The sequence below is a fragment of the Onychostruthus taczanowskii genome, unplaced genomic scaffold (assembly GCF_017590055.1).
Source record: "Onychostruthus taczanowskii isolate IOZ18803 unplaced genomic scaffold, ASM1759005v1 scaffold8, whole genome shotgun sequence".
Lineage (NCBI taxonomy): Eukaryota > Metazoa > Chordata > Aves > Passeriformes > Passeridae > Onychostruthus > Onychostruthus taczanowskii.
In genome coordinates this window covers 14809562-14832306 of record NW_024505892.1, presented here as the reverse complement: position 1 = coordinate 14832306, position 22745 = coordinate 14809562, and the positions used below count along the sequence as shown (strand labels likewise).

At 39.8% G+C, this 22745-nt stretch overlaps 2 protein-coding genes across 2 annotated transcripts in view; one reads left to right on the top strand and one right to left on the bottom strand.

The window, feature by feature from the left end:
- ADAT2 (adenosine deaminase tRNA specific 2) overlaps positions 1–2111 on the bottom strand; it is a 10839-nt gene extending 8728 nt beyond the window's left edge. Inside the window, exons 1-2 of the mRNA XM_041423699.1 lie at positions 1916–2111; positions 1656–1760 (exon numbers count right to left, since the gene is read on the bottom strand). Of these exons, the coding sequence (XP_041279633.1) occupies positions 1656–1760; positions 1916–1972 (162 nt within the window). The 5' untranslated portion in view covers positions 1973–2111. The remainder of the gene's footprint in view (positions 1–1655; positions 1761–1915) is intronic.
- PEX3 (peroxisomal biogenesis factor 3) lies at positions 1979–22745 on the top strand. The gene is made up of 12 exons (XM_041423698.1): positions 1979–2161; positions 10129–10260; positions 11568–11649; positions 15209–15252; positions 16355–16479; positions 17814–17880; positions 17979–18033; positions 18298–18454; positions 19342–19412; positions 20210–20332; positions 21489–21585; positions 21959–22745. Exons 1-12 carry the CDS (start codon positions 2089–2091, stop codon positions 22040–22042), a joined length of 1110 nt encoding a protein of 369 aa, XP_041279632.1. The 5' UTR covers positions 1979–2088; the 3' UTR covers positions 22043–22745.

The following is a 22745-nucleotide window of genomic DNA, read 5'->3' as shown; positions in this document are numbered from 1 at the left end:
ATCTTTTCTATGATGAAAGACATCACAAGAAGTGACAGGGTGAGAGTGTCATTCAGGAGGTAGATGGCCTTCTAGACAGGAGTAAAAAAATTTCAAAATAACAAACGAAGAATAACAAAACAGCATAGAAGACCAAGGAATCTCCAGAAAACATGGGTGGACTCTCTTCCAGGGAGAATGTGAAGTACTATTTTAATCAAACAAAGCACAAGTTCATCTGGAATAAAATTCCAGTTAAGTGTTCTTAAGAGTTCTGGTTAAGTGAATTCAAGAACAAATGAATCAAAGCTGGAACGGCTATGTGAAAGAATTATTCTAATGAACACAGAAAGTCAGCCTGTCTTCTGAGAGGAAATTAAACAGCTGGCTTGAGAAAAACAAAGCTGAAAAGGAATAAGACTTTAAATACATCCAAGCTATGTAAAATAATGGATGGTGCTGGCACAAGAACAGGGAGATATAAGGAGAATATAAAAAGTTTGAAACTGGAAATCAGACATTTTTTAGCCATCTGAGGAACGATGTTCTGGAGAAGTCCTTCAGTATAAGATGAGACAATAAATTAGTTTTAATTTATGATGTCTGCTGGAACTGCCTCAATGGCTCAAGAGCATTGGGTTTTTTTCTCCAGGATGGTCCCTAAATAATGCCAGAAATCGTTAGGAGAAAACTGAAAACAATTTCCTACATTCACATTTCATAATAAGAACTGCTTTCAAGCTTAGATTTTTTTTTTCAGACTACATGGAGCAATTATGTATCTGATAAAAAATTTAGAAGCACTAAGTACCCAGCACTTCCAATCACTATAATATAAACATTTATGAAAATTGAGACACAAAAGAACTGAAACTTGAGCTGAGCAACAATTCAAAAAAGCTTGGGTTTCAGAGATATTGACAGATTACTGTTTCCAAAATCCAGCTGATTTTTTTTTTTTAAATCAGGCTATTCGCATTTTAGTATGTACCTTCAGACAGCCCTGACACCAAAAATGCGTGAAAGCTTCCCTGACGTTTTTAAGTTGATTTTGTTACCAGTCTTGTCAATTATGTCCTGTCTGTTCATTAACACGTGATTTCTACAGAATATTACTATCTCTAGCATGATTTTCCCAAGAAGTGTCTGCTTCCCCATGGTGTTTACCATGGTGTAACATGAGACACCTAACTTTTCTGTCACATGGCTTTCTTAAAGCTGTATTAGAATCCTCTTGATACATTACAGATTGTCCTGCAGCACAAATTACTATTATGATTCATCTTTACTGTTACATTTTTTCAGCTTAGAAGACTAATTTTAACTTTTTATTATGTTTTCAGATTTGAGACACCTAATATAAATTACGGCCAGATCCTGCAGTCAGATTAATTTATACACAATTTACATTTGTACAAAATCGCTGTTGGCATTAATGGGTCTCTCAGCACCATATCTTATAGCTAATTTGATGGTTAAAGTAGCAACAGGTCTAAAATGCACAGGAAATATCTTATTGTTCTAGCCTGTGGACAGAACTTCATCAGGAGAGGCTGCACACTCATTTTCACTCTTAATCCCCGATGACTTTAGGGGAGCACGCTGGAGACCCAGCAACGGGACAGGCGCAGGGCAGGGCCGGCAAAGCCACGGCGTCCCCGGCCCGCGGGACTCACGTTCTTCGTCTCGTTCACCTCGTTCCTGCCCCTGCCTATGACCTCGCCGTTGTAGACCAGCAGGCAGCCCACGGGAACCTCCCCTTTCTCCAGCGCCTCCTTAGCCTGCGGGACAGACGGACAGACAGGCTCACGAGATGCACAGGACAGCGTTACGGCAGCGGGAGGAGCTTCCGCCGGCCCCTCCCCGCTGCCGTGAGGGCCCCGCGGCTCCCCGAGGTTTCCCCCGCGGGACAGCGGGAGCCCCGGCCCGCACTGACCACTTCTAGCGCCTGGTCCATCCACGCCAGCACGGCCGCCTCCCCCGCCTCCGCCATATCGGGCCCGGGCGCTGGTTCCGGGGCACCGCGGGCGGTGCCGCTGCCGCCTCCGCCCCTTCCGCCGCTGCGGGGACCCGAGGGGCGGCCGGGCCGGGGCGGGCCGGGCTCGCAGGATGCTCCGGTCGCTCTGGAGTTTCCTTAAGCGGCACAAGAAGAAATGCCTCGTCCTTGGCACCGTCCTTGGCGGTGAGTGCCCGGTCGAGGGGCGGGGGCGGTGATACGGGCGAAACGCGGTGCTGGCCGTGGGGCCTCCCCGCGGAGCTCCCGCCGGAGCGGCCCCCTCGGAGCTGGCGCTGGGCCCCGGTGTCCCCCCGCGGGCAGGCGGGGAGGCGCTGTGCCCCCGGGCCGCGGCCCTGCGCCCGCCGGGGGACACCGGAGTGATCCCGCCGCCGGGAGAGCCCGGGTGCCAGCAGGACTGTCCGCCGAGGCTGGGAGGGAACCTTCGCGCCGTCCCTTAAGCCCTAAAGGACAGGAGCTCGGGCTGCCCGGATGCTCCTACGGGGGGTGTTGGGGTTACTTTGAAACAACGCTGAAGCGCGCAAAGCGTGGGTGACACTGGTGGTGTTTTTGGGACGAAGGCTGAAAACCTGCGCTTTTCCTATGTGACTTGTGCACTGAGGTGAATCGTCAAATATCACAGAATCAAACTAAGTTGGAAAAAAGATCAAGGAGTCAAACCTTTGACTGAACACCGCCTTGCCAGTTAGACCATGGCACTCAGTGCCACGTCCAGTCTTTCCTTGCACGCCTCCAGGGACGGCAACTCCACCACCTCCCTGGGCAGCCCATTCCAATGCCTAATCCCTAATGTCATACCTGAACCTCCCCTGAGCACGGTAAGACTTTGTGCTCTTGTTCTGTCACTTGTTACCTGGGAGAAGCGACCGACCCCACCTGGCTACAATTTCCTTTCAGGTATTTGTAGAGAGTGATAAGGTTCCCCCTGAGCCTACTTTTCTCCAGGCTGAACACCCCCAACCAGCCGCTCTTTATAGCAGCTTCACCAGCGTAGTTGCCCTTCTCTGGACAAATATAGATCAGTTGCAGACACAAAACTTTCACAGAGAGGATTTGCATTAATTATTCAAGCAATTTCTCCCTTAAGGCTCTTGTTGAACCTGTAGGGTGGTTATGGTATAGTAAGCTCCGCCTTCCCTTGAAGTTATTTTTGGGTTGTTTTTAGTAGGAAATAAATTTGAAAGAGCACAATGAATCTGTCTCTCTGTTTAATGATGAAGTGCATGGTTGTGCAGCTGGAGATTAGATACTCCTCAAAAGGCACAGCCATGTCTTTGTGCACTCAGTCTTCAAATGTTCTTGTATCCAGCGTAGATGACACAGAACTGGAACTTGCCTGAACAGTTGAATGTTCTGAGGGCTGCAGGGCTTTTGTACTATATTTTGTCATATTCAGGTGAAGTCCCCTGTGAAGATGAATTGTATTTACTTCTGGATTGCTGTGGTTCTTGTGTTGTCTGCATTCTTTCATCATTCATTCCTTCTGGAGTTTTCCAAAGAGTGCCAATTAATCCATGATAACAGGCTGGGTGATGGTTAGTGCCGTACTGGTCAGACTGCTCCTCCAGTTCACCCTCTCACCTGCAGGTTTTGTGGCTCTGTGAGTGCAGCACACTGTCATGTTTACCACCACACTTGCAGCCCACCATGTTAAGTAAACAAATATGCTTTCACACACCAGGCTGTCACCTGGAAGATGTTCTCTCTCCCCTTCAACTGTCTGTGTGAGAGTGGTGGGATAGTAAAAAATCACTTCTCCCAATTTCAGTGGGTAAACATGGATCAATTCCCAAGTGGGAAAGCAGGTATCTGGTAATTTGTGGCTCTCATAGCCTGAAATCTTAAATTCCTCATGCATGAACAGCCTTCTGCCAGCCTGCAAAACAACCTAGCATAACTGAGTTTGCAGTTTTTTCCTTATGATTGGTGTTGTTTATATACAACTCAGTGTCCCTTTCACTAAAATGCTACTGACTGGATGAAGTGCGCTTAAAGTAATAATTATAGACTAAAATAATGTCATTTAAAGAATTACCAAACCAAACAAAAAAAAAAAAAAAAAAAAAAAAACCAAACAAAGAAAAGCAACCAAGATGCTCTTCCTCTAATCATGTCAACTTCTGACTGAAAATGTTAAACTATGCTATCATTTTCTGCAGCATGGATCAATTATCTATTTCTTCAGGCCATGTAGTATTTGAGGACTGTAGAGAATTGTTTTTTATGCATTTGAGACTGAAGTAAATCTGGGCTTGCACCAGCAGGTGAACATCATTAGCTGCCACCAGCAGCAACTTTGCACCATGGTATTTTAAGGGAGGCAGGGAGTTGGAGTGAATTACTGCAGAGTGCTGCTTTACAGCTGGTCAGCAGCTGAATCTTGAGTGCTTTGGTCATCTTCATAGGTATGGATCAGATCTTAAAAAAAACCCCACGAGCTACAGTAATGCCACCACCAGTGAATCAAAGCTCTGAGATCTGTGGTGAACTCGCCAAAACATACTGCTGAATCTTGAAAGATGGAATGCAACTTTACACACTGCTTTTAAATGAAGACAGAATATTTGGGAGTGGCTGAATGATTTAAGGAAAGCATCCAAATCTGCTGATTTAATAGCAGAGCCTGGAATCTACATTTCTGTGGTGTTTTTTTTAAGAGCTGCAGGTGCATATTCTGGGAAGGAGGGTATAACAAGGAAAATGGGACATCACAAAATTTAGTGATTTTAATGCCTTAACTGGCACATGGTCAGAGATTAGTGTGAATATTTAATGATTCATTAGACAGTACAGAAGAGTTTCTACGTTGTTACTGATACAGTATTGTATCAGTGTTGTGTTACTGAATTACTGCCCCAAAATCAGAGTTGGTCGATAACTTTTTCTCTCTTTATGAAGTGGATCCCATGTGTGTTATCAGTGGCTGTCATTCTTCATGCAATTTCTCTCAATCCCAACACTCCAACAGATTTTACTGCTTATGGAGATAAAAATCTCATTAAATAAGAGCTCAAATTGAGGGGAAAAGCAACTGAAAAATATTTGTAACTCCCCCTTAACCACAGAGTGGGGTTGAGAGGGCCTCAGCAAAGACCCTGTACAAACCCTTTCTTTAGGAGTTCTTTCTTTAACAATATAAGATACTTTGCATACTAAAAATACTTAAATCTCTTCTAGCAAGCAAAATCTAGTGGTCTGGGATAAAACCCACTAGAAATATGGAAAGTAGAGAGAGAGAGAACATGAAGGAGCTGCAAGGACATTAGGTTCACATGTTTATTGGATAGTTTGATTAAAGTAGTTTTTATCTCAGTGCTCAGAATTCAAGGTAGATTTCAGTAGATATTGCAAAATGATTCACCATTGAAATTCTGTTGCTACAGTGGAAGAACCAGCTCAGGGTGTGTCTGGAATGTATGGTTCTGGTTTCAGTGGTGCATTAATTATTGCTGAATTTAATCTGTTGCAACCTTTGGCTTGCAGAAAGCATTTCAGTTCAGAAATCTCTGTGAGAAAGAAGAGAAAGTTGGGTTGGTTTGTAAGTAAGCACAGGGGCACTGAATGTGTTCTGGTGAGACTCAGTGTTACCAAGAGAATAAGGTTTTCGTGCCTGCATGCTTTAAAGATGGTTTTCAATCACCACAGGACACTTGTACGTCCCTTGATGCATGGCTTGCTGGAACATAAGGACAAACCACAGCTTACAGAGCTGTTTGTGTCCTGGAAGGATTCAGGCTTCTGTGTGTCAGCACAATTTCTATATAATACAATTCTTAAAACTGAAATTTTCCCTTTTTTTTTTTTTTTTTTTTTTTTTTTTTTTTTTTTTTTTTTTTTTTTTCTTTTCTGAAGTAAGTATGGCAGTGAGGGCAAAGGTTACTTAGGGTTGTGAAAGAGACTTCCTGAAAACTTGATGCCTCCTAATTACCTATCCCATTTTTCTGCTCAGCCCTCCAATCCACCTGTGAAGAAAGGCAAGGGCTGAGGGAGAGGGAAGCCATAACTTTTGTGATGTGAGAAATACCCTACCTCTTGGAGACCACTAGAGTGAACATGTAAGAGCCTGCAGACTTTGTAAACTTCTTGCATTACGTACATTTAGGTGGGAAGAGACTATACAGTGCTACAGCCAAAGAGGGATATGGAGACAAATCAGAGCATATTTATCTCAAATCAAAGTGTTGCTTCCACAGGATATAGGTGCTGTAGACCCCAGGGTGCTTCCCAGCTAAAGCACCAGGGTGCCATTCACACACACACACACCACTTCTTCGGTGGGATGAGGGAGAGAATCAGGCCTGACCAATGCTCAGCAACCCCTGAACAGTGCTCCTCCCTCCCTCTGTATTCTCCCCTAATTTTACTGCTCAGATGACATCCTATGATGTGGTATGTCCCTTTGACCTTCTGGGATCAGCTGTCCTGGCTGTGTGTGCTCCCCACTCCTTCTGACCTGCAGCCTCCTTGCTGATGGGGTGGTGTGAGAGGCAGAAAAGGCCTTGGCTTTGTGTGAGGCCTGTTCAGCAGCTACAAAAACAGCTCTCTACTACCAACACTGTTCCCAGCTACTGCGAAGAAAATTGACTCCATCCCAGCCAAATGCAGCACAGACAGCCAGTGTGTATGTAAATACATTTCACTTTCTAGATCAGTTGTAAAACAGTATCAATTGTGGTTTGAGATCCTTACTGAAGTTCCTGTTCTTGAAGGATCTGCCATCAGGTGATGAGGTTTTTTTATCACTCATCTGTTTCTGAACCCTCCAAATCAGATGTGTTGGGACTATATTATTTTCTGTAGTTCATATTTTGACGAAGATAGAAAAAAGTTTCCATAGGAATTATCTCCTGCACGGCCTCAGTATTTCTGAATTTTCTTAATTTCTGGGTTTATATGAAACGTATGGGAAGATACAGCATGAAGTTCCATCTGTGCAACAGTTTAGCTCATTAGACATGAATAAATCTTGCTGCTGCAGCTTTTTGCAGACCTCCTATCCTATACTGAGCGGTACAACTAAGTTATATTAGTTATTATAAAAAGCTTATATTGGCTTTGCATATTTATAACAAGAGACTTTTAAAACCTCAGCTTAGTTTTTTACAGGTTTGTTAGCTGACTCGACATCACGGCAGTTTTTGGATGTGGCTTTCTCTGGTCGTGCTTCCAACTCCACATTATGATTTTGTGTGATGTATTTATTCTGGACTTCTAAGTCCAGAATGAGTCTGGACGTAGAGTCTGTATTATTGTCAAGTCCTCTGAATTAATGCAACATGTTAATATAGATACACATGGTTGTCCTGAAGAAAAATGCAAACACCCCTGCAAGCCCACCCTCCAGCTGGCAGCTCCTTGAAATGCCTCATAAGCCAGAGACTTGCAGAGGCTCCACTGCTGTTCTCAGGAATGAGTGCAGTGGGCAGAAGTTCATTGTCACAGCTGAGACTTGAGTTTCACAAGTGACATGCTGTGTCCTCCAGGTGACTTAAAGGCGCTCACCAGCCCTGCAGCTAGTGACAGAGAGTCTGCTGCTGGCAACCAGACCTCAAGCTTCTGCTGTGTGCTGGGTTTGCTTAAGGTGGGCGGGTGGGTGGTGCCCAGCAGCTTTTCCATTGGTTAATGCATCACATTCCAGAGGAGAGGATAATCCTGGATCAAGCAACATCTGTTAACAGTGGGTCAAAGTTATACTTAATTCAGGGAAAGGATGGAGAAACGATGTTGCATCGTATTGTGTGAAGGATGTGTTGCATTGTTTTGGACAAGTGTTTTTATCTGGAGACTCCTTGTTAAACCTGGGTGACAGCTACTGCAACTCTGTACCCTCCCAGGCCAGGGCAGCTCTTAGCGCAGAGTAGGCGCACAGCCCTGACAAGCCGGTGTTGAGCAATCCGCTGTCTCCATCTCGGAGCTGCTGCTCCTGTACATCCCTCCAGGGCACACGCGTCATCCTTCTTGAACTGTTTGCATGTCTGCTGTGACACTCATGTCTGTCTGCATTCGGGGAGGGTCTTTTTTGCACTTATGACTTTTCTGCTACAAAACCTGGAGTTAAAAAAGTTTTATTTTGGGGTGCAGGGAAAGTAAACAAAAGTAGAAATTTGGACAAATGACTATATGTTAATAGAATGTGAAAAATATAGTGGGGTAAAATGATTGGAAAAATCTTGTGTTCAAGAATTGATCACTAATGCTGAAAAAATTGTTTCTGTTTCAGTGTGTTAGCTGAAAAAAAAATCAGTAACCTGACAGTTGTATTCTAAATATATATCATCAGCAGGAATTGATAACATTTTAGATGAAAATAATCTTGATTGTAAAGTCTCTTTTTTGATTAACAATTAATTGGTGGAATTGCATTTTTTGTATATGGACCCATAATATTTAAGTTTGCATCTAATGAAGTTAATATTTCATATAGCAAATGGGCAGTCTGCCTAAAGGCTGTGAAGTGAGGGAGAGACTTACCCATTTCTGTTTGATGAGGCTTTTGGGAAATGGAAGTGACTGTGGTTGTTCCAGACTGGTCTGACTTGCAGTTGCCTGTGAGCAAACATAATGCCAGTATAAATAACTCAATTTTTTTTTACAGCTATGAACATTGGAGCACAAAGTTGACCAGGCCTTTCAAACACTGATTATAGTTTTGGGGAATATTTTGGAAGGTTTTAATAACCTAAAATGCAGCTGAATTCAAAATCTTGGGAAGTTTGGGTTTGTTTATGGGGTTTGTGTGTTTGTTTTCAGTTGGGTTTTTTTTGTTTTTTGATTTCTTTTTTTTAGTTTTTGTATATTTGGTTTATGAAATTAGTTTTGAAACTTTCAGCTTTCAGCAACTGTTAAATGCCTCATTTGTTCCAATATTGGCTTCAAAGTGTGAAAATTGGACTTTGAAGAAAACTTTGTGTTTACCACTTTAGGAAGTACTTTGAGGAAAAAAATTAAAAATACTGGATTTGTTACTTGCATTTCTTCTGTGTGCTGTTATTGACCTGACAGATTTGGAGCTGGCTCTCTGAAGAGGAACTTCAGTAATTAAAGTATTAGTCCACACAGACAGCAGATGATTAACTTGTACAATAGCTTTGTGCATGGGTTTGTTCCTCCCTTATCTCTGAGCCGCTTCCAAATCTTTCATGAGAGAACACGGGAAGCGCTGAGTACACACCTAAGTAGGAAACTGCTGCTGCCATTGGATACAGGAGGCAGCAGATGAGCCTGACACGTGGTAGGTGCTGTAAGAAGCCCTGGGTGGAGGGGGAGGAATGCATGGAAAGCAGCTTACAGTGGGCAAAGGTGCTGAGGATAAGCCTAGCAGGTGTAGTGGCATCTTGAGGAATAGGCTTACGAAAGGGGGCAGAGATGAGGAAAGATAGGAAGAGGGCTTTGGGCAGCCTGGATAGATACCTGAGCCCCTGGTGGCATGGGACAAGCAGTTCAGAGGGATGGATGGATGTTGGAAGAGGTGAAAATGCAAAACAAAGATTTGTGGTGTGTCTTAATGGAAATGAAGATTCATAGTGAGAGTGATGAGGGATGGTCAGACCCTCAAGAGAAGAGTGTGGCTGGAAAGTAGGAACCAGGTGTGGTAAAAATAGAAGAGGCACAGTCAAGCCCCATTGAAATAAGGTTCTTCCTACAGAAGTTTCAGGACCAAATGGAGGAAGTGTTGATTAACATTTTTCTCATATGTGATCTTTAGTACTTGAATTTTATTTCTTACTTCCACTAATTTTAGAAATATATCTTTTAAAAATTTAAGTTTTCATCCATCTCTAGACCTATGCATTTCTGGTTTTCTCTCTTCTTTTCTTTTCTTACCCTGCATTGCTTCTCTTTTTGTTTCAGTCTCCAGTACTAGTTGTTCACATTGCAGTAGTACCATGAATGGCAAGATACCTCTTCTCAGGAAAGTTTCTTCTCCTGATTCAAGTCATAATCCTTGACATTTTAATTAATTTTGAAAACATTCCTTCTGAGTATTGCTTTGCCAATATTTATTAAAATATTCAAGACCCCGATATCAAAAAAAAAACCCACTATGCGCCCTTATGCTTTAAAATCAAATAAAGGGGTTAAAGGACCTTTCTCACTTTTTAAAAGCATCTTCTAATATGGCTATTTCTCTCTAGGAGTCTATTTACTGGGAAAATATGGGCAGAAGAAAATCAGAGAAATCCAGGAACGAGAGGCAGCTGAGTACATTGCCCAAGCACGAAGGCAGTACCATTTTGAGAGTAATCAGAGGACGTGCAATATGACAGGTAAGATAAGGAAATAGCTACTCGTTTAGATAAGGGGGAGATATTTGGGGATTTATGCTACATATTGTCAGGATGGAAGAGGAATAAGAAATATAGATAAATTCAAAATCTATTTTTACTGGTGCATAAATGGAGTTGTTTTGCAAATAAAGAGTCTGAAGAGTAGAGGATTAAAGGGATTTTAGGGGGCATCTGAACCTTTATCATCAATAAGTCTACAAGTGTACATGCAGGTTACAATTTCTTGTCACTCCAGGACCCTTTTGCCTTAAACTGCATGTGGTATTGAGGTGTGAAACAGCATTTAGCTTCCAACAATACTGAATTTACAGCGGGATTATTTTATTAATTATATCACATTGTTAGTAAGCTGCGTGGAGAACTTGGTGGGCAAATTTTAATAAGAAGTATATCAGCCCATCAGTTCCCTACACAGTTAGAAGGTACCTGACTAGCTGGAGAGCAAAAAGCAAAAGTACTTCTTCTTACTGCACCAGCCTTAGGATTTTTGCAAAGGTGATGACAGAGAAGAATTTTAACAAATTCCTTGTCATAGTAAATACAGGCCATTCAAAACTATTTTTATTAAATAAATCATTGAAGATTGTAATGGCTTCTTGGGTGGCTCTAAGTCTAACCTGTTTACCCTGACCAGTTGGTATTTTATTTTCATCTTTTCCGTTTTGTACTGCTGGGAGTGATCTTACTGCAAGGATTAGGTTTTTCTTTGTCCTTCTTTGTACAAAGTATCTTATGTTTGGCAGCATGCATTCCTGACAAGATTTTTCATACTTTGTCCTTAGTATTTGTCATGTTTTCCATTTCCTGTTCCTGTGAAGTAACAGCAGATCAGACATTGTTCTGAAAATAAAGGATTTTTTTCCACTATCTTTCTCTCATTTGTAACCTACCTTTCTCAGGTTCTCTTGTTAGAAAAAACAAACGTCAGATCTTTTTCTTCTCACTGGGAGAAATGCAGCAGTGTAGGTTGTTGCCAGATTTTCTTCTGGGGAGTTGGAGGCATGTATATGCAGGATGTGAATACTCATCTGCAGCTGGAGCCAGTAAAACCACACGGTCACATAAGGGCAGCATTGTGCCCCAGCTCCTGAGAGGCACACAGGTTATTGCCCTTCTGAGTACTCCCTGGGATTCCTATTTTGCTTGTCCTCCCAGCGTTGCCTGTTGAGCAGTGGGATGTACATCCTATAGCAGCTATTGAGTGTGAGCTGAGGATGGGTTTATAATGTTTTTTTGGTTGATGTTAACAGGTTTTGTTGTTTGTTTTTTTTTCATTTTAATAACAGTACTGTCAATGCTTCCAACACTGAGGGATGCCTTAATGCATCAGTTAAACTCTGAGAGTCTCACATCTCTTCTTAAAAATAGGTAAGACTGTCTTAAATGTGTCGAATTCCACTTGTTTTGATGACAGGTTTTTTCAAATTATATAAGGTAGGAAGTATGCAGAATTTTGGTTTAGTCTCCCATTGAATCATTAGTCTTAAGGTATTTTGAAATCACTGTGTAAATATTTTGTCATGTTACATGTATTTTGATAGGTATGGCATTTTCCAAGAATTACAGGAAATAATATTTCCATTCAGGTGCTGCAATGAGAGCCTTGTTTTTTGTTGAAATGGTTATAAGATAGGTAGATAAAAGTACCTGGAAGATCTAGTTCTCTCTTAAACAGAACAGTATATTATGACTGAGTATGACTGAGTTGTTGATGCTGTGTTTTTAAAAATGTTTATGTAATCTTACCAAGTTCAGACATGAGTAGTAGTGGAAAGTATCCAAGATGAGATTATAAGTGCATGTAAGTGATGAGAAGCAGTTTTTTAAATTTTATTTTTGAAGTTGAACAAATAGGGACATGTCATTCATTAACAGAAATGCTTCCCTGTCAGAAAACACCTCGGAATTCCTTACAACTGCAGGGACAAATAGCCTGTTTTTAAATACATAAAGTGCATAATAGAATATCTTAAACCTAAATTGGTTGGCATATGGCACAGAGTAAAAGTGTTATGTAGGCAATTAACCACAGGATTTCTGAGTCACTCTAGACTGCCTTTCTAGTTTACCTCCAGCTAGTTTATTTATACAATTATAGCTTCAGCTGTCCAGCATTTAATAGGTTACCTGTTCAATCACTGCTTTTTTCAGTCCAAAAACTTCCACAACAGAGCAGCCTAATTTAAAGGGGGAATTGCAGCCTCAATGATGTTTTTATAATAAACTTTGGGTATTTGCAACTGTTATTGAATATTATTTACCCCAAACAACAAGAAATTGGGAAAAGTAAATTTTATTAATTTTATTATGATAAATAAATGTATTTGTCATAATAGCAGTCTTATTCAATGAAAAATTATAGATCACCAGATATGTCATCTGAACTGTGCAGCAAATAGTCTGAAACCATTTGTAATCCTTTGTTCAGTGGTGAACACAAATAATACCTTAGTTTGTCCTCTGTAACAAGCATTCTTTTATCAAGATACACCTGCTGTCTCTAAATTGTCTGACCAGTTGAAACAATGTAGGGGTACATTGATGCACCTCTGAGTTCCAACAATCCTACTGAAAATAGAGATAGGCTTTTTTGTTGTCATTGGTATGCACTTGTGAAAACAAAAATTTTTTTAATGCTTGCTACATGCAACATTCTGTAAGCATGGATAGCCATTTAGTGGAATTTGTGTCTTAATAATTCTTATTTTACTAACACCAAGGAAGTTTTAACTGGATGCTTGAAAGTTTTTAACTGAAATGTAGGGAAGGGGTTGTGAAGGCACAGATAATGGAATCAGCCATCAAAGCTCGCTCCACTTTGAAGTGATTCTTTGAAGAAGGTCTGCTATGCACGGAGGTATAGATTTCTTTGCTTTCCACTTCCATTTGAGAAGATCAAACAAACAGCTCCAGACCCTTGAATGCTGTTGTTGACTATACAAAAGAGCAGATGTGGAGATTTACCTTTCTTTCATGTCCCTGAAGATGTACTGGTTTTCTCACATAATTTGTGTTGTGGCTTAACATGACACGTTATGGATCTATGTTATCATATGTTGCACATCATATTATGCCTTAGGTAATCTCCTTTAAGTAAAAATCCACTCACTTCCTTAAATTTGAGGTGGCCAGTGGTACGCTGGGGGTGTAAGGAGGCTGAAGTCTTCAGACCTTCAGAGAAATTTTTGAAGAGGGACAGCAGTCAAGACCACAGATGTTCTTGCTTGATCTGTCCTTCCTCTTTTTAAAGCCCAGTGATTGGATAAGGTGTAGTCCCTCCTTCTGCAGCCTTGCAGATGTTGCACATCTCCAACCTCTTCAGCACTTAGCTTTATTCCAAACCTCTGTTTTCTGTTTGCATTGCCCTTTGCTTCCATAGCAAGAATGGCCTTCCAAATAAACAATTATGAAGTAAAAGTTGAGTTTTGAGTAGCAGCTGAGTCTTAGTAAATTGCAGGAGATGAATTGCAGGAGATGAAAAATGAATTTCTACTATTAGGCTTAATACTTGCAGACTTTAACTGTTATCTGGCTGCTGCCTTACGTTGTAAGCAGGAGCTCTAGAAAATGTTTTGATGTAGTATGTGCAAGTGTAGTTGGCTGATGATATATTGGCTTCTCTGTATCTCTTCATTCTGCATGAAGAACTTAGCCCTGATAAGTTGCTTTGAGTTCCATTATATTCTTTTTATATATAGAAATATTACAGTATTTTTTTACAAAGTCCTTCCTTTGTTTTGTTTTAGCAAAGCTTTAAGAACTTGTATAGAGTAGCTTGCAAAAAGTATGTGGGTTGGTTATGTTTGCCATGGATCCATGTATCTCTTTCAGCTACTGTTTATTTAATGTCTCTTTAGTTTTCAGAGTTGTAGATTTAATAGTTTATTGTATCAGTTTATTTCCATTATTTGATAATGGTGAACATAAAAATTTTCATTTATGTAAATGACTGCATGTTCAAACTAATGCCAAAGTGCACATGTTGTGCCTGTAAAGAGAAATGATTTCTGGTGAGAAGTGCTGGGGTTTGGGTGGTTTTTTTAAATAAACTGGGTTACTGTAAAGTATTGGTTAATTTGAACTCTTGGTTCTAAATATTTAAATGTTAATTCTGATCCTAAGAAATTACTAAATGTTTCCCTAAGTGACTTTTACAGTATCTATCTTCCACACTAGACATACAGTAGCCATTCTTTACTGACAGTGCTTAACAGGTGAGAATGGCTGGTGAAAATTTTGGATGGTTAGCTTGCTCTTATTCCTGCTACTGCTGCTGTATTGCTAAGATTACCTCTGAATGGTAGTTATAAATATGCAGTGTACTTCAGGCAGTTCAGATGTATCTATGCATTCTACAGTCTTGCTTTGTTGACTGCAGAATATAAATTTCTAGGAGCTGGTCAGGTCAAAAAGTGAACACGCCTCAACAAAAGAAAAAAAATCAACATGTATTGATGTGGATGGTGCAAGACTTATTTTCCATGGATGGTTGTGATTTCTTTGGTTTTGATGATCAAATATGAACTTTAAACACACCAGGCAATGGTAAATCTTGCAAGAAAGTAGGACAATGAAATTCTGATCCTGCATTTTTTACAAGCAGAAAGTCCTACTGAATGAGTCAACATTAAATACAGAGAGTATTTCAAGGCCCCAGAAAAGACCACTTTGTACCATCAGTGGCTTCTTCTGACTGCATGCATCACTAAATGCTACATTTAGACATTAATGTTTGAATATCTTTTCTGTGCCTTTATAGTGTGTGGTTTATATACTGCTTTCTTGAATGAGATATAGACCTGGATATGATTTGAGTAATCATGGTAGCTAAATAAGTTTGCCCTAGAGCACTACTATGTCATTTAACATACTTGTTAATTTCCAAGTAAAATGCAATTCTTAATATTTCCATTTATTTTTCCCACAGGCCAGCAAACAAGTTAGAAATCTGGGAGGATTTAAAGATAATAAGTAAGTGGAAATGAAAGATTACATCTGGATAATTATTTAGTGTAGATTTATAATGTCTTTCACACCATTTAAAACAAACTTTACACTGGGTTGTTTCAGTAGATATGAAGATAGTGTAACACACATGGCAAACCCCCTCCCTGTCCCTGCACCCCCAAAGGCTTTTCATGAAGGAACTTTTTTTAGCCCCATGGGAAGTTAGAAGCTCAGAGACCAAGATGCAGAATTCTGTTGGCCTTTCTGCTGCTCTGCTCAATAAAACTTTGTGTGTCCTTTCTGTGTCATTGCAATAGAATGAAACTAGTCCCAAAAATTGTATGGTGAATGTAGTGGAAATTCAATCAGAAATGTAGGTCAGCCTTTATGTATCCAGCAGTTCCCTCTTTTTGAGCCTGTTGGAGAGAACCACTATAGTAGTGAAGCCTTTGGATCATCTTATTTATTGGCTGATGGAAGCAGTGGAAGCGAAGAAAAAAATAAACTCAGATAATTATGCAGTGAAATTCTACCATTACTTCTTTGCTTCCTTTTGTTTTTTTCTCTTTTTCATAACACCTTTACAGAAACTACTTTTGATCTGACTCCTTTCTTCCATTCTGTATCTGTTAATGATGCTTATTCTATACACCTTCATTGCCTACTGGCTGGTAGCTGATGCTCATTTTCATTTTCCTTCTTTAGATCTTAGCTGCTTCTGTCTTAAGTAACTCTTTTGACAAGCTGCAGTTGTGTCTGAATTGCATGATGAGGGCTAATATATAGACTGAGTATTTCCTGGCCTAATGAAGAAAGATGATTTGACACCAAACATTTTCCTTTTGGAACAACTTGTATGATTTTTATTTTCTCAAAAATAACTTGTGTAGTGTGTAAAGTGATATTAATATAGGACTTTAAATGGGACACTTCGATGTAGATCCAGCACGTTAGACTCATGACCATCTTGGGTATGTGTTGTGCAAACATGTTATGATAACAAGTGAGAGAAATGTGACTGCATATTTAAAAGTAATCAGCACTTCTGAGTCTTGGAGAGCACTTTTTCCCCTTGACTCACCCTTATTTCCCAGACTTGGCAGTGCCTCTCTTCTGTCTCCCCAAGGTTTCACACGCAGCATTGTGGCTGTGTACAGCACCTGCATGCTGGTGGTTCTCTTGCGGGTCCAGTTGAACATCATTGGCGGTTACATCTACCTGGATAACGCCGCGCTCGGCAAGAATGGCACAGTAAGTGTCTTGCTTTGCTTCAAAGGTAGGACTTGTACTTCCTTGGAAGGGAAAGGATTATTTGGTGAGATGAGATGGGCATAGCTTAGGGCTGTTGGAATGAAACCAAGGATCCTTGCAAGAGTGGGATACATAGGAGCATTACTGGCAGTACGATATATTGATGTCCTTTAATAGCATCTAAATTTGGATGATGTGATACTGTTGCTTACCTGAATACCAGCAATATTGGAGAATGCCTTTTGTCTGCATTTGTCTTGCCTAAAGAAGGCTGCTTTCTGTCTAAACACCAACATGAAATTATTTCTTTGCTTTGATTTTTTTGTGAAATGGTAATACCATATGAATGATTCAAGATGTGTAAGCAAAGGTATATATAATATAAGGTCTTCCTAGTACATACATTAATTTCTCCACTGAACTTTTTCTGAGATTGAAGAAGAAAAATATTGTCTTTGAAATTTTAACTGTTTGGTTTCACTCCAAAAGATCATCTACCTAAATGTCTGTTGGTGGGGTCAAGCAAGGTAGAAGAGCTGGTTTCTGTTGATATAGTGTATCACTGCTCAGTAAAAATAGATCACTCCCACAGTAAGCAAACGCCCGTTGTAGAGAGTGGGTCCTGCAAATTGCTGAATGGCTCATCTAAAAATAATGGATACAAGCTGATTAGTTCTCATCTGCCCCCCTGTGATAGCTCCTGCTGAGAGTCAAGGAACAGCATGTCAATGCAGGATGGAGAAGAGCTTTCAATAGGAAGGCCAGAGTTGACTGAGGTAGTGCTTCATTTTGTAAAACCTGAAAAAGCTGTTTTAGAAGGGCAGAATGAGTCTGAGCTAGAAATGTTCCGTCTCTGTTAGTTTCTCATACAGAAGTGGGTTGACAGGGCTAACTCTGAGGCATTACTTTGGGACTAACTGGAATCCTGTCTTGGTTTCTGAAAGCTTATTTTCTGTCACATAAACTTTTAATAGATTTCAGCATAAATAACTTACTCCACTAGATTTAATTTCTGGGGTTGTGGAGAGTCCAGTTTCACCTGCAATGCAGGTTTTTAAGAGAGTTTCCTTTAGGTGAATGAAAAGGGAAAGATTTTTCTGTGCCACTGAAGATGGAAGAGAAATCTGTATAGGTTTGAAGAAAAGAATTCCAGAAGACTTATGACAGATCCAACGGTTGATGGGCAGGAAGAGTCAGTACAAAGTTGAAGAGAGTGGGGCAATCTGTTTGCTGAAGAGCATTAAAAAGATTAGGGAAATGATTGTTGAAACTATTTTTGCATTGTTCTCTACTGTTGACATGTTACAGACCTGTTGGCTTTTTTCCCCCCACAGACGCCACTAGCACCCCCTGAAGTCCAGCAGCAATATTTATCAAGCATTCAGCACCTTTTAGGAGATGGTATGGTGCTTATTAAGACCTAACTACACTTAAAAAATTCTGCTTTTTTTTGGGACTTGAACAAATCATTAGAATAATTTTTACTTTCTTCCTTTTAGGACTGACTGAGTTAATAACTATTGTTAAACAAGCTGTGCATAAAGTTTTTGGAAGGTAAGAGCCTGCATTTCTCTATGGTTAGCTCCTAAGTTTTATTGTGATGACTGTTCCCAAAATAAAGAGTTTTATAAGAATTGGGAAACAAAAGCAGGCATATTGACTTTTTTAAAACAATGCTTTTATTATAGCAGGCTGTGTCTGCCAGTGCAAACCCACATAGCTGATTGGAATTTTGTTACTTGGAAACATGTTATTGGTAGAAAGAGAAAGCAGCATTACTTATTTTGCAATCAAAACCGTGATCATTTTCCTTTCCAGTATTTCCCTTAAGCAGACCCTGTCTCTTCTGGAACTGGAACAGAAACTTAAAGATATCAGGGAAGTAGTGGAACATAAAGATTCAGATCAGATTGCATCTTATTCTCCCTTATGTCATTATCTGATGCCAGATGAAGAAAACCCTTTGGCCAGCCAGGTACTTGACTCAGTTCCTTTCACCTTTTTTCATTCTGCTTTTTTTTTGGAGCTTTTTTGGAGAAGGAAGGGTGCATAACAGTCCTCTAGTATACCATGACATCTGTGTCTTCAATAAATGGCGAAGCCTCTTCCATCATAAATCAAATGTCCTTATCATTTTAACCTAGGCACAGTTGTATTTTATTCAGATTTGATAGAAAACAAGTTTCACCCTCAGAATGTCAGCTTTGTGCTCAGAAATGCATCCCATTTACTGCCTTTAGCCTGTGAATGAAGCTGTGACACAGCACAGCTTAACTCAGCCCTAAGATAAATTGTGTTGTCCACACTTGTGTACCAGCAGTATTCATGGAGTGTTGGAGCATCTCGGCTGATGCACAAGAGAATGCTGTGCTGGAGTCCTTTGGGCTGAAAAATGAACAGGAGTCAAGAGAAAAGTGTAGCTAATCTCAGTTGCAACATTAATTTCTTGAATTTTGTGAAGGTGTGTTTTCTCCATCCACACCACAGGCTGGAGAAAACTCATTCTTCACTTGGTGTTACACTGGTGTAATGAGGAAACCTGGGCTTCAGCATGTGGCTACATGCACTTACTGCTTTAACTTTATCTGATACCCTGGGATGATTTGAGTACTGAAGGTCAGAATTGGAAAAATTACTTCCTCAAACAGTCTGGTATTTCCAGCTAGTATTGTTTTTAGTTAAAAGTCCTACAGTGACCATTTAAAAAATAAATTATAAAGACTCTAATTTACAACAATATTTTCTTTTATATTTGACTTGTACTTTTATCTTGACTTAATTCCATGGTACTCAGCTTTCCTATTTCTGCTGTTATGGTTGCTGATGGCACTTGCTAATAGTATCTGTCTTTGGTTTTTCCAGGCCTGTGGACTCACAGAAAGAGACATTGCTACAATTAAATTACTGAATGAAACTAGAGATATGCTAGAAAGGTATAGAGAAATATGCTGTATTCACATTAAACTCCTCTTCAAAACTATTGTTTATGTAAGACAATTACTTCCATACGAAAAGCTGCCAACTTTTCATTTGAGAAATGTGACCATTCTGCATTAAATTTTTCTATTTATCAGTTGTAGGCTGGGATTTTCAAAATTTGTGAGCTCTGAAACTTTTAAAGAAATAATGCTGTCTTAATGAGATACCCAGGATGTCCTTGGCAATCAGACCTATTATCTCTTCCTTACCCACTCTGTAGTAATGTAAGAACAGAGGAGTACTTCTCTTCTGCTAAAGCAGGGTAAATTGAGAGTAATTTTATTGAATTTACTTGCTTTGATAAAGTGAACACCAGTTTTGGCTTACTGGAATTTATTTTTAATGCATGGTTTTGAGGGTGGTTGTATGTATATACCAGAGAGCTGGTAAATGTGAGGCTCCTGTAATAAAAATAGGATATGAGGGAATTGAGACAAATGTCAAACTATTCTTAAGACTTTAGCTGCTAGGGATGTGGAGCACTTCAAGGTTAAGTCACTTCTATGTTATTGCTTAGTAAGAAATAGAAGTGAGGAATGCTTCAGGTTTAACGGGGTTTTAGTAACCTTAGCACAGAGTGGTGATGGTGCTGGTGTTTCATGAGGTGACAGTGCTAGTGGCATTTGTCTGGCTCACACATCACCCATGAGGGGAGGCACACCTGTAGCACTGAACACTTACAGGGCTTTTTAGTTTCAAAAAAACTAAACCCAGGAATAAAACCTTTTTTTCTATTATTCTTTCTTTTCAGTCCAGACTTCAGTACAGTTTTGAGCACATGTTTAAATAGAGGATTCAGTCGACTGCTGGACAATATGGCAGAATTCTTTAGACCTACTGAAAAGGACCTTTCTCAAAACAGCTCTGTAAATAGGTAAATGTTTTCATTTGTTGTGGTTCTTTTGTCAGTAAAGCTTTGGGTTCATAGTGAATTCCAAAAAGGCTCTTGATTTTCCTGCCTACTTGGAGTTCTTTTACTGGAAATATTTTTCTGCTTCTTCAAGGATCACTGGGTTCTCCTCACTGTGGCCAAGTAGGCAGCTAGGAGGATTCATGTTTCCTCCCGTCCATGAAATCACTAGAATTGGGTGATGTTCTTTCCCACCTTTACTTGCATTCCTAGAAGTAGAGATCAGATGACCTGTACCCACTTCTTGCCTGAGCACAGTACAGGCAGGCTGCATTTTGGGCTTGGGAGGTTTCACCTCCTGACCAATGTGCCCAGTGAGGCTGTGAGAAGGAGAACCCTCCCTCCCCTGCAGCCCATGAGCTCCAAGCACCCCAGCCTCCATCAGTTCCTGTGGTTCTCAGGGAAGGGGGATGGGCATTTCCTTGATCCTCCGGTGACAGGGAGCCAAAGCTGCCATGGAGCTTTAGGTTTCACTGGTATGCAGATAAAATACAGTAACATGTAGGATTTTCTACATCCTCCTACAAGAATGTTTAAAAATAGCTTTTAAACTGAAGTTAACTTGTGTTTTAAGCAGTGCGGTGAGAGCATTACAAATCCAAAAGCTGAGTTCAAATAATTGAAATTATCTTTCTCAAATATTAAAATTAAAACCTGGAATGATAACTGGGTTTATGTGTGTTTATTATAGTAACTTGGCTTTCAGAGAGTTATGTTTTAATTTAAATATATACTATTTACATCACTTAAAATACCCCAGAGTCTGTAGTTTGGCTATCTGCCTAAGTCTGGTTTAGTTTGAAATAATGAAATTGTAGACAGGCACGTCTATGACCTGTGTACTTACATACACATGCAATCACTCTGACTAAACCATAATACTCTTGCATGAGAAGCAAGTGTGAAACTGCAATAGGAACATGGACTGGAATTGAATTGGTACTTCTCTATATTAAAGGAAAACCTTGATATGGAGAAAAAACCCTTCATCCATACCTTTTAGTTTGCAGTCTTTCAATTCTTAACTTTTTAAGTAATTCTAATTACTTAGAATTATATAGTCACAGTTTAGTGGCTTCATCTGTGTCTGAGCAGGTCAGTATTTTTTATTCTTTCCTAGTCTTTCCAGTGTCAGTCTTCCTTTAGCCAAGATAATTCCAATAATAAATGGACAGATCCATTCAGTATGCAGTGAAACACCCAGTCACTTTGTTCAGGTAAGAATCTGCCTTATTTACAGTATCCCAAGTAAAATCTTGAAATTAATGTTGTAAATTTCTTTTTAATGATTTGTTTCATTTCAGTGGCTTTAAAAAATAAATTGAAAACAGTTGCCGTAACAAACTTTGTCAATTGGTACCTTCCAAAAATACAGTTTTTCTAAAACTTCCTTCTGCTGAACCATGCAGAAGCACAAACTTTTGGCCTTGGTTCTACCTGCAGGTCTGCTCCTAAACCTTTCTAAAGCAAGAAGTTCGAGCTGTGCCTGTGGGAGTGCCAGGTGCCTTTCTTAGGAATTCTGTACTGCAGTACAGGCAGAATAGTGGGGAATGTGTTTGATTAAGGAAGTTTATTTTACATTTCTTCCAGGACCTGTTGATGATGGAACAAGTGAAAGATTTTGCTGCTAATGTTTATGAAGCTTTTAGTACCCCTCAGCAACTAGAGAAATGACCTGCACATTTTTACAAATGGATGATGTATTTATAACAAATCTCTGGTGACTACTGATGAGACTTGGGTTAATTTTATAATGGTGTAGGAGTGGCAGACCAGCAGAAAGAGCACTCTGAGGAAGGTGGGAGTGAGCCCATATTTTCTTCTAACCAAATCATACTTCACCCATTAAAAATGTTCTTGTTGAAAGAAACATTGTAAGTGAAGATATTTCTATTTAAATTGTGTAATTCCTTGGATTATTTTTTATTGCATCTAAAAGGCATCTGGTGGCAGTATTACAGCAAGTTACTAAAAAAGCCATTTTTTTGCCTGGGCTGTGTAAGTTTGGGGAAGAACTAATGATAGTGATCTAAGAATAGCACAGAGCAGCAAAATGAAGTAATGCTTTTTTCTTCTTCTTCCCCCAGATTTTTCTTTCTATGAAGTAAATATTTTTGCCCTTAACTTTACAAATCTTGCTCCAAAGTCTCTCATTCTTCAGAAAGCCTTTAGCAATGGATGCATGTTCCCCTTGAATAAGCTGGGAGTCTGCTCTCTCTGTTACTTAATACTAAAGGAATGTGGTTTTTTAGACATACTCTCGTTTATGCTGTTCAAACAGCTACACTGTACACATTACCTTGTAAATATTTTATCTTAATTTGTATTAATTTTGAGCCCAATTGTCTGTATTGTAATAAAATATTTTAATGTATAA